This window comes from Moschus berezovskii, chromosome X, assembly GCF_049115385.1.
Source record: "Moschus berezovskii isolate FMDL1 chromosome X, NW_MosBer_1.0, whole genome shotgun sequence".
NCBI lineage: Eukaryota > Metazoa > Chordata > Mammalia > Artiodactyla > Moschidae > Moschus > Moschus berezovskii.
This window is the reverse complement of record NC_142488.1, coordinates 18,884,843-18,899,662: the sequence shown is the minus strand read 5'-3', so window position 1 is coordinate 18,899,662 and position 14,820 is coordinate 18,884,843. Positions and strand designations below refer to the sequence as shown.

At 44.5% G+C, this 14,820-nt stretch overlaps 1 protein-coding gene across 3 annotated transcripts in view; it reads left to right on the top strand.

Moving 5' to 3' along the window:
• Window positions 1-14,820, top strand: part of SH3KBP1 (SH3 domain containing kinase binding protein 1) — a 342,133-nt gene that overhangs the window by 315,562 nt on the left and 11,751 nt on the right. For all 3 annotated transcript variants that reach the window (XM_055438217.2, XM_055438216.2, XM_055438219.2), the window contains one exon: window positions 12,026-12,135. In XM_055438217.2, coding sequence (XP_055294192.1) covers window positions 12,026-12,135 — 110 coding nt within the window. The remainder of the gene's footprint in view (window positions 1-12,025; window positions 12,136-14,820) is intronic.

The window sequence follows — 14,820 nt, the reverse complement described above, 5'->3', positions numbered from 1 at the left end:
GCCTTTTCATTTGAAGGACTGCCAATTTTTATTTGACTAATGAAGCACATTTTAAAAAACAAATGCCATTGTCTGGTAGGAGATAATCTCCAATTTAAAAATTGAACATACTTGGCTTACTGGGAGACTCACCACGTTGACCTTCTTTTTCTTGGCACTTGATGTGTGCTTTGGAGATAACTTTGTTGTTATGAATGCATACCAGTTCTTGGGAATGACCTTGGAAAACTACTGGTCTATCACAGGTCTGCAGAGATGAGGTGTAGGAGGAGGGAACAGGTGGGGGCAAATGAAAGGCCCCAGACAGAGGCAGGTATTGAAGCTGGGGTAAAAACTCAGCACCCAGAAAAAAAACAATTAGCTTAATTTTTTATAGAGATACAATTGCCTGTTTGTTTAAAAAAAAAATCACTCATGGAATGTCAGAATCGTAAGGGCATTTAAAATACTTAGTACCTCTGTCCTCTGCCTTTGCCCATGACTAGAGTGTGGGGGCCTGCCAATCCTTCTAGCAGCTCTGCCCAGCACAGTAGAACAAGCGCTTCGGCCAGGAGGAACTTCCTCCTCAAGTTTTGCTCTCAGCATCATTTTGGCACTTGATGTGTGCTTTGGAGTACATATTCTGGACATTGAGATCATACTCTTTCCCATGTGCATTAGAATTTGCTATTTTGACTGCCCTCCATTTCTCTTTCTCTAACCACTGTTGAAGAAGAAATGCCCTGTTCAAAGAACATGCACCCTTTGCCTACCTGCAGCTCATCCCACTGAAGTGAGCCATCAGCAGGGTGTCATGCCTCTTCAGTTCAGTTCAGTCGCTCAGTCGTGTCCGACTCTCCGCGACCCCATGAATCACAGCACGCCAGGCCTCCCTGTCCATCACCAACTCCCGGAGTTCACCCAAACTCATGTCCACAGAGTCGGTGATGCCATCCAGCCATCTCATTCTCGGTCGTCCCCTTCTCCTCCCGCCCCCAACCTTTCCCAGCATGAGAGTCTTTTCCAGTGAGTCAACTCGTCGCATGAGGTGACCAAAGTATTGCAGTTAGGAGCCTTTTTTTTTTTTTTATCCTTAAACCAGGGGCTTAGAGGAAGTGATCCAAGGGGCCCAGTTCAGCCCTGTAGTCTTATTTTCCTGACTCGATCTGTTTATTTTAGCTGAGTTTTCTGGATGTTGAGAAAACTACTCTGCTGGTAACTGCTGAATCCTCTGTAAGATTAAATAGCTTGCTCTCTCATTTGTCTCTTTGCCTCACTTCCTCTAGTTCTGTTAGTTCCTTTAACCCAGAATTGATAATTTGCCCCTTTCTGAGTTCTCTTCCAGGGTTTTCTTTGGCCTAAAGATTTTTGCCTGTAAGAGATTTGCTGGCCATCTGGAAATTTCGATCATTAAGAATTAAGGGCATAGCAGTTTAGGCAGAACTTTTTATGAAGTTTAAAAATTCATTCACCTTTAAGATACTCATTATGATTTTTTTCACCCAAATTCTTACAGAAAAATGTAAAAGGTGGGATGTTTGTCATCCAAAATAAGTTTGCGTTGCCAGAGCAAACCCTTATATGGAGGCAAGATAATCCTACAGAACCACTGAGGAAAGTGGTGGTATGTTACATAGACCGTGGGTTTTCAGATAAGTGCACTTGGATTTGAATTCCTAGCTCCACAATCTGGATTGAGAGACTCTGAGCTCCATTTTCCTCTTCTATATGACAGGGTTAGTTACTAATGCCCACCTGCCTCAGAGGGTTGTTGTAGAATTTAGAGCTAATGATGTGACGTGGCTGAAACAAAACAGCTTCTTTGCGAGTGGTAGTCGGTCTAGTTGGTTCAGTAAGAGAGAACCACATATCACCCTTCATTCTTTCCACGACTCCTGTTATCAGAAATTAGGAAACTTCTTGAACACATAATATAAATCAGCTGAAATTTTGATAACTGTATCAGATATCTTTTCATATGTGATTTGCTCAGTTGTCTTTTTATATTAAACAGCTTCTTCCCATCTTCCCACCCCACAATTACAAAGGTGAAAAGGCGCTCACTTAAAAAAATGAAAGAACACAGGAAGTTAGGGAAATTCCCCTAGAATCTCAGCCTCTTTCTGAGATAATCACTGTTGTTGTACACACTTTTAGAAGTTTTTCTGTGATTGGATGGATGTTTTTAAAATTTTATCATGTTGCAATACAGTTTTAGTCTTCACTTGTTCTTTTGTACTAAATAATGTGTGTTTGACATCTTTCCACATAAGTCACATAGATCAACCTTATATTTTTAAAGGCTACATGATGTTCCATTGTGTGATTCCACTGTAATCTGTTCATTAGGGGCAATGTTAACAAAGATCACCTCAAGACAATGATCTGCAAATATGATGACATGAACCTTGGGGGACCATAGGGATCTCCCAGACCACAGATTGCACCTTGTCTTCTTATGTACTCTTTTCTTCAGACTCACCTCCTGAGAGTCCTGATGTCACTCTGCTTTTCCTTTCTCACTCCACTTCCTCATTTGCCCTCTCTCACCTCATGGGGCATAGCCAATCTCTTGCCTACTCCAGGGGTACAAAAACCTCTGGTGGAAACTCAGAGATAATTCTGAGATTGGTGTTAGACTTGAGAAATTAAAAGACTCTATTGACTGGACCAAAAAAATCCATTTACAAACCAGTTGGTTTCTGATCCTTTTGCTTCCATCCAAATTGAAGGAGGTACCCACTGAGTTGTTCATTGATAGATAGTTAAAAATAGTTCTTGATGTTAGCCCATTGTCTGATTTTTGGTATGTAACTTGGAAGGACTTCAAGGAATTAAGTGACATTGTGATAACAAAATTCTTTCCATTCCTGTCTACTTATTTTTGTGTTAACAGAGTTTCTTGGCACTTATATCTATAAAGTGGAAAATAGGAATAGAATCAATATCAAGCCAAATACAAATACACATGAACTGATTGAGGGAGATGCCAAATAAAATTCTACTTGTTATGCTATTAAATTCCTTATCAAAATATGTATACATATGTTTTGATTATTTTCATAGTAATAATGATAGGTCAATCCAGAAAAAAGTCATTTTTATACCTGGAGCCTTATGATTTCAGGAAATGAAAAAATATTTTTCAGTTTATATACATGTTCATATGGCAGGAAGAGATGAAAAATTAACAATGGATAAAATTAACGAAAGCATAAAATATACTACATTAGAATAAAATTCAGCAGTGGAAGTATGGTGGATATATGAATTAAAAAAGGGAAAGGAATGATGCAGAATTTCCAACCATTAAAGAAAAACTTATTCATGATTTTTTTAATGGATGATGGTGGTTGTTAAATTGGTATGGTATCAGATTTACATTGAATATATTCAAGAGAGCAATAGTTATATTTTAATATATCAATGTTTATAATATAGAAATTATATAATATAATAGAAATTATGTGACTAAAATTTGTGAAAAATTTAGATGTCAACTTAACCTGTGTGAGGGAGTACATAGATTTTTAAAATTATTTTAGGAGGTATGCTGATAAACAGTCTGAATGCCCCTGGCCTCATGAATATGTCTTTCTGCATGTACAGAAACATTGCTATGGGTTAATTTCTAGAAGCAGAATATCTGAGGGTGTGCACATTTACATTTTGTGACAGATATTGCCAAACAGCATTACAGAAAGTTTGTGCCAGTTTACATTCTGGCAAATGCTAGCATAACTACAATGTCTAATAGATACATTACTTACTAAATCATTTTCGATAGCAAATTTGGGCCTGTAGTGAGCAATTTTTAATAGAATACAAAAGTGAAGTGTTACATCCCCACTTCCCCCACGTTGCTGCCTATGGATGCACGTGAAGCTCTTTACTTCTCTGTGCTAGACTTCAGGAAGATGTATCCTACCCTCTTCCCAGATCCCTTCTGCTTATCTCAATTAGGTCACTAGACTGTCATTGCTAATTTCATCTTATACCTGTCTCTCGTATTAGCTAGCAGAATTTGTAATTATGTCTGTAAAATCCTGTCTCTCTCCAGAGGCTCTGAGCTCCATGGGGTGGGGCCCATGGCTGTTCTGTTCATCCTGCATGCCGCCCCCCCACCCCACCCCACCCCTGTGCCTAGCCCAGAGCCTGGCTCACAGGTCTCACTTAGGATCTATGTACTGAATGAAGAAACTGAGTACATACGAGAACGAATAGCATGATGTAGGATCACGTTAGAGATCTTCATTGTTGCTAGCCCCATGTGGCTATTTAAATTTAATTTAAATCATCGCACTTAGCTGTGTTCTGTGTGCTCAGTTAGCCACACGGGGCTAGTGGTACCATATTGGATAGTGCAGATATAGCCAGTTTCCATCATCCCAGCAAGTTTTAATGGGTAGTACTGATATAAAGAGAGTCCCTTATACTGCAAGGAGATCCAACCAGTCCATTCTAAAGGAGATCAATCCTGGATGTTCATTGGAGGGACTGATGCTAAAGCTGAAACTCCAATACTTTGGCCACCTCATGCGACGAGTTGACTCACTGGAAAAGACTCTCATGCTGGGAAAGGTTGGGGGCGGGAGGAGAAGGGGACGACCGAGAATGAGATGGCTGGATGGCATCACCGACTCTGTGGACATGAGTTTGAGTGTACTCCGGGAGTTGGTGATGGACAGGGAGGCCTGGCGTGCTGTGATTCATGGGGTCGCGGAGAGTCGGACACGACTGAGCGACTGAACTGAACTGAACTGAACTGATATAAAGTGATTGTCCTTTTCTTCTCAGAACTTGCCCTGTGTCTGGCACACAGTAGTTGCTTAACAAATGTTTAAGTGAATGAGTAAATAAACTTTGTCTCCTTCTTTTATTCTTGAGCTACAAGTTTCCATATAAAAATTACTCTGCACTGAATAGACCAACATTCCCCCTTAACTTGCCTCACACCTTATATTTCTTGCCAGAGATTTCTTTAAAGAAGCCAGCCCCCTTTTCAGTCCTTTTAAGAGCACTTTTAGATAAAATAGAACAAAGGCAGCTTCTTTTCAGAGCACAGAGTTATTTCTACACACGCACAAATTACATTTCCTGGCATCTTGCTCTTGATGCAGGAACAATTCTCAGAATCACTATCAGTTGGATGAGAAGGAAGGTCCAATAGGAACACTGCTGTCTGTCCAGTGTTTTGTAATGGAAAGAATGTCACCAGCGTGAATCTAAGAGTGCACCCTGCCACTTTCTCACTGTGACCTTGATAATGTTGTCTAACCTGTGACCTCCCTGTCTCTTTTATGGAATAGAGTAGCCTGCGTGGCATGGGTTTTTGGGAGGGCTGGACAAGCACACTCTCATGAAGGGTGGAGTAGTAGGGTGGCTGACGGTAGCTCATGGTTTACTCCTAGCCGCCTATATCTTGAAAACTTCACCCTGGTTGATAAATGAAAACAAAACAGTGAATCTGCTATATCCATACACATTTTGGAGGGCTTATTTTCCCACAGAATCTAATCATTGCTTAAATGAGAATTTTTCAGTTGGTGACTCAGCTGATGCAGGTGTTCATTGACCCCTCATAACAGGCTTATCTTTGCAGTCTGCACAGATTTTTCACATGAGTCAAAAGATTTCCATGCAGGGTGAGATTTCCTCCTGACCAGGCTACCTTGAGATGATGCTTCTTTGTAGAGAATATACCTGCGGCCCTGTGGGTTTAGAGTTTTCTCATCTTAAAAAAAGAAAAATCTTGTTTGTGGCTTGGTTTTCTTTTTTTAAAAGATTTAGCCTTGCTCTTAAATCTCTGCTTCCACATCCCGCAGCTCCATCATTGGCATCTGAAAACAAAATTCTACCTGCGTGATCTGAAAGGGTTTTCGCATAATCTCTCATTTATTAAAGATAACTGTGCAGAGCTGATAGCTCAGATAACTGTCTCCTTTTTTTTTTTCTGGTGGGAAAACCAAAGCTCAGAAAGTTTGTTTGTTCATTTATTCAACAGTCATTTATTGAACACTCACCGCAAGCCAGGTATGGTGCCAGGCCTGAGAGAAACAGGTAGAAGCCATGACTTCTTCCTTGGCTGGTGAGGGAGTTAGATAGACCAACAGAGAGTTCAGGGGGCTGAACATTGACATTGGAGTGATGAGTCTCTAGGGAGCACTCAGGTCAGTTTAGAGTGCAGTCTGGATTCTTGGAAGAGATCTTAGTTGCCAAGCCAAGCCTTGATGGCCCCAGGGGAAGGGAGGAGAGGGGAGGGGAGCAGAGGAAATCACCTGAGGGACAGCGGTGCATTGGCCACATGAAGGCACCAGGATTTCATTGGCACTCAGAAAGGAGTTGAAGCAGCAAAGGGGCATACTCAAATCTTCACTTTACACACCTCTCTCTGGCAGCAGCTTGTGGGATGGTACAGGACTTGGAGTGAGAAATCCATTTCCATGGTTCCATGCAAGAAGTTCCTGCAGCTTTAGTGGCCCCTGACAGGACATGCAGGGATGGTGTGGTTTCTAGAGATATTGGGAGGGAGCAATGCTGCCAAGCTTCAGATGTAGGAAACTTCCATTGCAGGACTCGTTCTCAAGTCCAGAGCAGCAAACTACAGTAAATAAACGGAGCCACGTAGGAGCTCACAAACATTTCCTTTGGTGACACTGGCCCGCCTCAGGCTGTTGACTCTCCTCCATGTTTTCAGTGGGTGTGTTTCAGGTCGCCTGTGGTCACTGGTACCATCCCTCCCATTAATGGAAAGTGAGCCCACAATTTCTAATTGAACTAAATAGAGTGTGACTGAAACTTATGGAAAATGGGCAACTCCTTGTGCCATGAAGAGTCCAAAGGCATTTCCAAGCCGACTCCATGTCCAGCATGAATTATCCCCGTATGTCTGCAGAGGGTTCGTCTTCCAAGTATCAGAAAAGCTCAGGGCCTCTCATCCGTATGAAACTAACTTTAAAAAAAAAATACGCCACATTTGCCAGTTCCAGAGTTTTGGATTGGCTTATGGGCATTAAAACCATTTTTTATTAAGAGGAAAAATTCCTAGCCAGGCTGAGAAAGCTCATATCAGGTTTCAGCCTGATTCATTTCAAAACCACCATGAAAATTGGGACATTTTCTTCACACCACAATGGGTTAGTCATGGAAATTCTGCCTTAATCTCAGCTCCCCCAGCCACAGTCACGAGAGCATGCTCTGTGCCACTGAAAATTTATGTTACAGTGCTGAAGAGCTGCCGCCTTCACTGTCCGAAAGCAGAAGTGAGTTGAAGTTCAAGGTCCGAGGTTCCCTTTTCAACAAGTGACCTCATCTTTGGTGCATCTTCTTCTTTCTGGCACTTTGGTTTTGTTTATTATTTCCCCAAAGTGCTTTTTACGAGCTTCAACTGTAGAAAGTTCCACGTAGCTGAGTCTGTGTGAGGAGGTTAAGAGTGCGGCTCCCCAGCAGACCTCGGCCCTGCTTGTATTGTGGAGTGACAGAGACGAGATGCTCTTCTGGGCCATCTGTCATGGGGATGCTGACTGAGGCTGCTCGCTGAGTGGCCAGGCTTCAGCTTGTGTGGGGCTTTTTTAGTGCAGACTTCAGCTAGTGAAACAGCATGGACGGGCCGGCTGGGCTGTCTCTACAGCCCTGGAACCAAAGGCTGCTCACCACTCCCCCTCACCCCAAGCTGCTGCCTCGCAGCCCAACAGCAGCCCCCACTCTATAAGCTGCATGCCTGTAATGAGAGTTCTTTCTTGAGAGAGTCAGTTCATCCGTGGGCTTGCTCGTGTGTTCCTTCATTCACCGGACAGCCAGTGTGCCTGCCCCAGGAAGGCGCTGAGTGTGAGAGCATGAAGACGGGTCCCTGCCCTCCTGGGGCTCACAGTCATGTGCCGCACACAGGCCAGCCTTCTGAGTCATTTGGAAAGTGTGATTTAGGACAGACCACTGTCTCACACGGTGTCTAACTCTCAACTCCCCTGGGGCCTTCATTCTTTCAGCGGGCTCAGGAGGGTGGGTCGGGAGCACAGATGGAGTCCAACAGAAAATTCCTGGGTGCTGCCTGGTCTGCACACCAGGGGATGTTCCAGGTCTGTTGTAAGGGGGGGGTCCAAGGCCACCCCACCAACTCCCTGTGTCCCCCCCTCCAGCCCCGCTCTGCATGCTGGGCTCCTGGAGTGCCTCTCTCTAACCCCAGCTGCCACATTTCCGACTTGTCACCCCTGTGACCACTTTGGTTACCACCTGATCACCTCTGTTGCTCACCCACCAGGTCAGCAGGAGACCCACCCTGTGAGGAGCCTGACTCCCGACACCTCACTGGACCCTGGAACCTCTGCCACCCCCCTGTGCCCTCTCCCAGTGCCCTCTCCTCTCCTCTGCTTGCTCAAGTCCTGACTCACCCCCTACCTTGCCCCCCGCCTCTGCTACTAACATCCTAATAAACCTGGGGAGACGGGGAGCCTGCCTGGCCTAGACTGAAACCCCAGACTAAGCCAGTCAGTCCCACGGCGGGAGCCAGGCAGGAGCCTTTTTATTTTTAATTGTCCAGGTGGCTCTTCTGCGCAGCCAAGCTGGAGAACCAGAGCCAGTAGGACTTTGATTGTTCTTTCACGGCTTCAGCCTGCTCCACTGTTGCCTCCTGGGCTGGCTTCAGTGTCCAGGATGGAGCCATGATCTAGGTGGTTGCTCTCAGGTCCTGGCAGCGCCCGGCCAAGGCCCTCAGCGCTGGCTTGTTTACTGCAACTTTTACAACCCTCTCCTTCGCCTCCTTCCCTCCTGGCTGCTGCTCAGCATTTGCTTCCCCCACCCAGGCTTTCTGTGCCCCGCAAGTGCCTTGTGCCCTCCACACCCCTCACCTCCACCCTTCTGCCAGCAGACCTCCCTGCCCTGGGCCTTAATCCCTTCCTCTTGGGCCCAGTTGAGGAGCTGCTCAGAGAACCTGCTAAATTCACCGGATGTGGACCGTATGCAAGGATGTTTGTGCAGTGCTCCTCCCTAATAAAACAACAACAGAGAGGAAACGATTTGAGAACTAATTACCCATTGGCAAGGAATTGATTCAGTAAATCATGAACTGCAGTGCAATGGAAGATTCTGCAACAATCAAAATAGACACATGGAATATAATGTTTAGTGAAATAAGCAGAATGCATTACTACATGTAATGTGAACTAGGCAGTCTATTTATAGAAAAAAGCCTGAAGGGAATGCTACCAAAATACTGATAGTGTTGTCTCAGCATGGTAAGGTTATAGTTGACTTTGTTTTGTTGTTATCATTTTATGACTTTGAAAAATTATACACTGTGCACATATTCCATTTATAATTGGAGAAAAAAGCAATTTTTAAAAAATTAATTCAGATATTAGTGTCAGATGATGGCTTTTGGCACCAATCCAAGTGTATAATTGGGAATTTCAATTTCAGACAACATGGAGCTGGTAGCAGTGAGTCCTGGGGTGGGGACTGAAGGGGAATCTTTCAGGAAAATAAGATTCTCTTAAAGGTGAGGCCCCTGAGAGGGTCAGGCCAGTGAACAGGCTCTGGAGGGACCCACCCCAGTCTCCACAGAGCTGGCTGGTGAGTGGGGGCCCTTTTCAGAAGCCTCTCTGTGGCCCTGGGTGTCGATCAGCTCCTCTTTGGCCTCAGAGCACCACTGATGCTTTTCTGGTGCTGTGCAGAGTTAGCCTTTGACTACAGTTGCTTTGCCCTGATAAGATGAGTTCATGTTGAGTAATTATTCATTCACCAGGTGCTGGAATAAAGTCATGTCATCTAATCCCAGGGGTAATGTAATGGTTTGTCTTGACCAGTGAGTTGTGCTTGGTTTTGCATATTCCACTCAAGGAAGTAGTTTGCAGACAGCACCTGCCTGTTCATTAATAGAATAAAGCTGTCACACAACCAGACTGCTTATGGTACCCCTCAACAAAGGAGCACTCCCCAAAATAATGAGGGGAAAAAAAACACATCGTTTTTATCTTTTCTGTCCCGAGCCAGCATATTTGCAGTTGTGGCAATTTAAGATGCTTTCAGTTGCAAAGAAAGACGATCTGACTAAAATTATCTGACATAAGGGGGGTGGGGTTTATTTCACACGGTGAGAAGTCAGGACACTGTCATTCCAGGGTTGTCGAGTGGCTCCTTGAGGTGATCAGTCACCCAAGCTCTTTCTGTTTTTCTGCTCTGCTATCCTGAAGATCTCCAAGAGCATCTCCCTCATGGTTCACAAAAGAGTGTACTAGTCATTTGTGCAATGTCAGGAAAAGGACTGAAGACTACTGCCGCAGGAAGGAACAGGAAGGGACTTCCCTGGCGATCCAGTGGTTAAGACTCTATGCGTCCAATGCAGGGGGCATGGGTTCAACCCTTGGTCAGGGAACTGAGGTCCCAAATGCTGTGGGGTGTGGGCAAAAGAAAAACAGAAGTGACAGGAAGAGACTAGAAACATGCCAGGTACACCGGTGGCTGGTGGTGGAGCCAAGATTTGAACCCAAACAGCTTAGCTCAAAATCCATGCCTGTCTTAGTCCACCAGACCTGCCGTGACAGAACTTAAGCAGCAGACGTCTGTTTCTCACAGTGCTGGAGGCGGTGAAGGCCAAGATGACAGCGCTAGCAGATGCCATGTCTGCTGAGTCCCCTCCTCCCGGTTCATAGACTCTGTCTTCTCACTGTGTCTTCAAATGGCAGAGGGATAAGTGGGTCCTGGTGTCTTTCTCTTCTTAGAAGGACATTAAGCCTATCCACAACTCCAGGCATCCTATTCTTGCACAACAGCTCCCCAAGTAGGAAGGAAGACGAGGCAGGAGCACACCTGGCATTCTCCTCTCTTGCCTCTGTCTAGGCAGAGAGGAAATCTCCCCCAGAGGCTGTCAGTGGACTTCCTTTCCCTTCTCAGTTACCCAAATTGGGCTCCATGGCCACCTCTAAACCAATCGCAGGCCACGAGGAGCAGGATCACCATCATCAGATTAGTCCAAACAATCTTCCACTGGGCACAGTGTCCTGAAACAAACCTGGGGCTCTGTTGGGAGAACAGGGATGGTTTGGGAAGGCAGTGTCAGGCACGGCCAATGAAGCCTGGTTTCCCGGTCCGGAAGAGAGGGCGTGGTCCCATTCACCAGCAGTAATGAGTCTCAAGGTTGGTCCCTTTCTGCCAGCCATCCTTTTGTCCATCACACACAGATCTACACTTGGTTTATAAATCCCCAGAACTCTGTAGAACCAGGCCACCCCTTTTGCCTGATCTGGTTGAAGGAGGTGACAGAGTAAAGGCCGTGATGATCTGACTGAATGATATGCCGTTCATCTGAAACATCAGTCCTTGAGATGGGGGTGCCGCAAGAACAGGCTTATTTCTACCACACTCACTGGGTTTGCCTTGCTGTCCAGCTCTGTGTGGGGCACAGAGTTGTTTCTCAGTCATCATGGAGAGATCGAGTGAGCAGACTGGTGACTGAAGATGATATTGTCTCCACTGAGCGATGCTTCTGGAAACAGACTGGTATGGGGCTCTGTGAGTCATCTGAAGGAACAGAAGCTTGCTGTCCATTTCCAGGCAGTTAAGAGTCTATCAGTAGGGTGATGGTCCAGCCAGAGAACAAGGTTGCCCTCATTTGTCTTCTGGAATCAACGACCAGCATTCACTTGCCCAGGGATATGGTACCTTGTGATAAGTTCTTATTGTATTACAACTACACAAATGTTCTATCTACCAAAATGGACTTGGCTTTGCAGAAGAAAGAGGATTCCTCCTTTATTTCTCTTTCTGTAGCTTTTGAAGATTTGTGAATATAGCTATTGAAGGGGGGAGAGAAAAATCATTTCTCTTTTTCCTCTATTAGCTTGTTAAACCGAGGCGGAAATGATTCTTTCATTCAGTTTGAATCACACTGATGAGGTGACCAAAGGACGTAAAACAGCCTTCATAAATGATGAAGTATAAACCAGACATAAAGGACAATTATTAAGGACAAGACGTGCTTGCAGCATGTTATAAGAACCTTCCCTTACTCCTGTTGATGCACTTTTAAAAATCTGTTGTCCTTTTCTTTTAGACCTAGAAGGTTTTGACTCCGTGGTATCATCTACTGAGAAACTGAGTCACCCAACCACAAGCAGACCAAAAGCCACGGGGAGGCGACCTCCATCCCAGTCTCTGACGTCCGTAAGTGTCTCCTTGCTTCCCGAGGCTGGAAAGCAGGAGAGATTGGGACCTCTGGGCAAGGGCTGTGCTGCGAGTGGCTGACTGGAGGGCCCTCTGGGAGAGGGAGGTCCATGAGCTACACTGCTGGAAGCAATTGGAGAGTCTTCTGGAGTCAGGCAGTGTTTCCTTCTTTTAGTTCTGTGTGCATCTGCCAGTGAGGTGGGGACTCCCTTGTACCACTCTCCTCCTCTGTCCTTCCACGGAATTTTGTTTGAACCTGAAGTGAAGTTGGTAAGGGGAAAAAAATGTCATGTTTTCTGACAGGAAAGGAGAGTAAGGCTGGTTTGGTCTATAAACAAAAGAGAACTTTGGGGGAAAGAAAGGGTAAGCTGCTCTCCAGTGCTTGGCAGTGGCCCAGCATTTTTCTCTCAAAGCCCTGTCCTCGGCACCCCTGCACGGAACCCCACAGACCTTTAGGAGATGGGTTTTAAATGTACCAGGCACCTGATCATGCAGGAGAGAACAGTCAGAACACTCCAGATAACCCAAAGAAGTTTTCATTTGGGTCATTTTGAATAACTTTGTTTCTTATTCAAAACCTGTAATGCATTTATTGTGTCACATTTGAAGCACAAAAGGGGTGAAGAAAAAAGTAAGTTCCCTGTAGTCTTGTTCCCAAGAGCTAAGACCTGTTCACCTCCTGCTGTGTATCTTGCATTTCTTCAAAATAGGACCACACAGAATACATGGCTTTGGAAGTTGCTTTCCGCTTCCACTGCGCACCTTCTCGCCATCATTACACAGCCTCCCATCACGCCACAGTGACTGTGGCTGCCCCCGTGCTCTAGCCTGGGAAAACATGAACGTTTATCTAGCCAGTGCAGCATCACTGGCTATGTATGCTTCCATTCATCCTAAACACTGAAGGGAAGGTCACTGTAGAAAAACCATGATGCTTCTGCAAGCAGCGTATGTATGTATGTACGTATGTATGTGTGTGGGGGGGGGTCTGTCTGTCTCTATATATTGAGTTGCCTTGTCCTTGCTGAGACTGCGGGACTAAAGCCTTCACCCAGATACCAAAGAATTAACCTTTTTCAGGTTTCTCAGGACACTGTGTAATGATCCCACCTAAGGAGTGGTCATGTAGAAGAAAAAGAATGCCACTTCCTCTGAACCTCGTCTCTCATATCCACTGAGTCTGGAAGTGTGGTTTGAGTGGTCCTATTTTCCTCATTGTAGGAAGCATATCTAACTGTGTATTGCCATCTTTGGGGAAGAAAGGCTTGAAAACGTGGCTTACTTTTTCACTGTTATAGAGAGTACTGTGTCAGTACCACCTTCCTTCCCTCTCACCTTTCCACACCCTCCTCAAACACTTCATCAACACACAGACTATTTCATTGCTTCTTAGTATCTCTGTATTTAAATATTTCATTCTACCTCTGATATATTCTCTATGCATCCTTCATCATTTTTCTGTCCAAATTCTTCTCAACTTTTCAAGATCTAGAGGACCCCGAGGTTTCAGAATTAAAACAGAGAAATTTGAGTTTCCACCCACCCTCCTCCCCACACCACACTCTTGGTCCCTACAGCCTATGTCTGGGAGTTTGGATATATTTGGGGGAGACTGGGTAAAGGCATGTCATCTTCACTCCACCTTTAGATAACATGTTTGTTCATTCACTCATTCCACAAATATTGATGATTATCTGCTGTGGGCTCAGCTCTGTGCCAGGTACCATGGCTGCAACTGGGAATGAGATAAATATGGTCCCTGTCTGCAGAAAGCTTATGAATTAGTGGCTCGAACTTTGACGTATTATATGAAACAATTTTATTTGTGGATTTAAAGCAGCAGGCTACATTTGTGCTTTAAAGAAGTACAATTACTGTGCTCTTTCCCTTCATTCCTGTCCATTCCTGTATACGGTGAATCCATGTTTATTCTTCTTTCCATTAGCACCTTCCCATTAGGTTTTTCATAGCAAGAGGGGACTACTGGGTATGGACATATTCCTAAAAGGCAATTGGAGGGAATGATGGAGGAAATACATTAGTCATGTCTCTGTAGCCTGGGGCCTCTCAACCTAGTTTGAGCTTTTTATTGAATTCAAAGAGCCAGCATTGATTGACAGCTCATGAATCATAGGTTATATAGGAGGAAACTGGCTTTTTGAATAAAATCTGAAAATAAAAGGCATTATAAGGTAGTTAAGCTTATAGGAAAAAGAAAACTTGGTTGGGGGGATGTAGATAATTGGATTTTCAGATTAAATGAAGATTAACAAACAAGACTTTTTCATTTTAAAGCATTGCTTAAACATTCCCTCAATGTAATGCATAGTAAGTAGAGTAAACAGAAGAAAATGAATAGTATTTGTAGGTTTGATTTTTCTATATTGGTGCCACACGGTGATCCTGAATATGACTATTTTTCCCACTGCAGAGGTGGAAGGCACAGAGGTAAGGCTGAATAGGAGCTCACCTAACAATATCTCTGGAAGATTCCTCCTTGCCACAGGAACTCTTATTTTTCTTTGCTTTGTCCTAAAATAAGGAAATTCTAACATAGTCATCTTCTTTGACGAAGTTATTCCAGTGAATTGGTTTTTTATTCATCCAGCTTTTTCAGTCTTCACAGCAAGGCAGAAAGGGTAGGAGTGTTTCCCCATATTTCACCAAGAGATGCTGCCGTTCTGT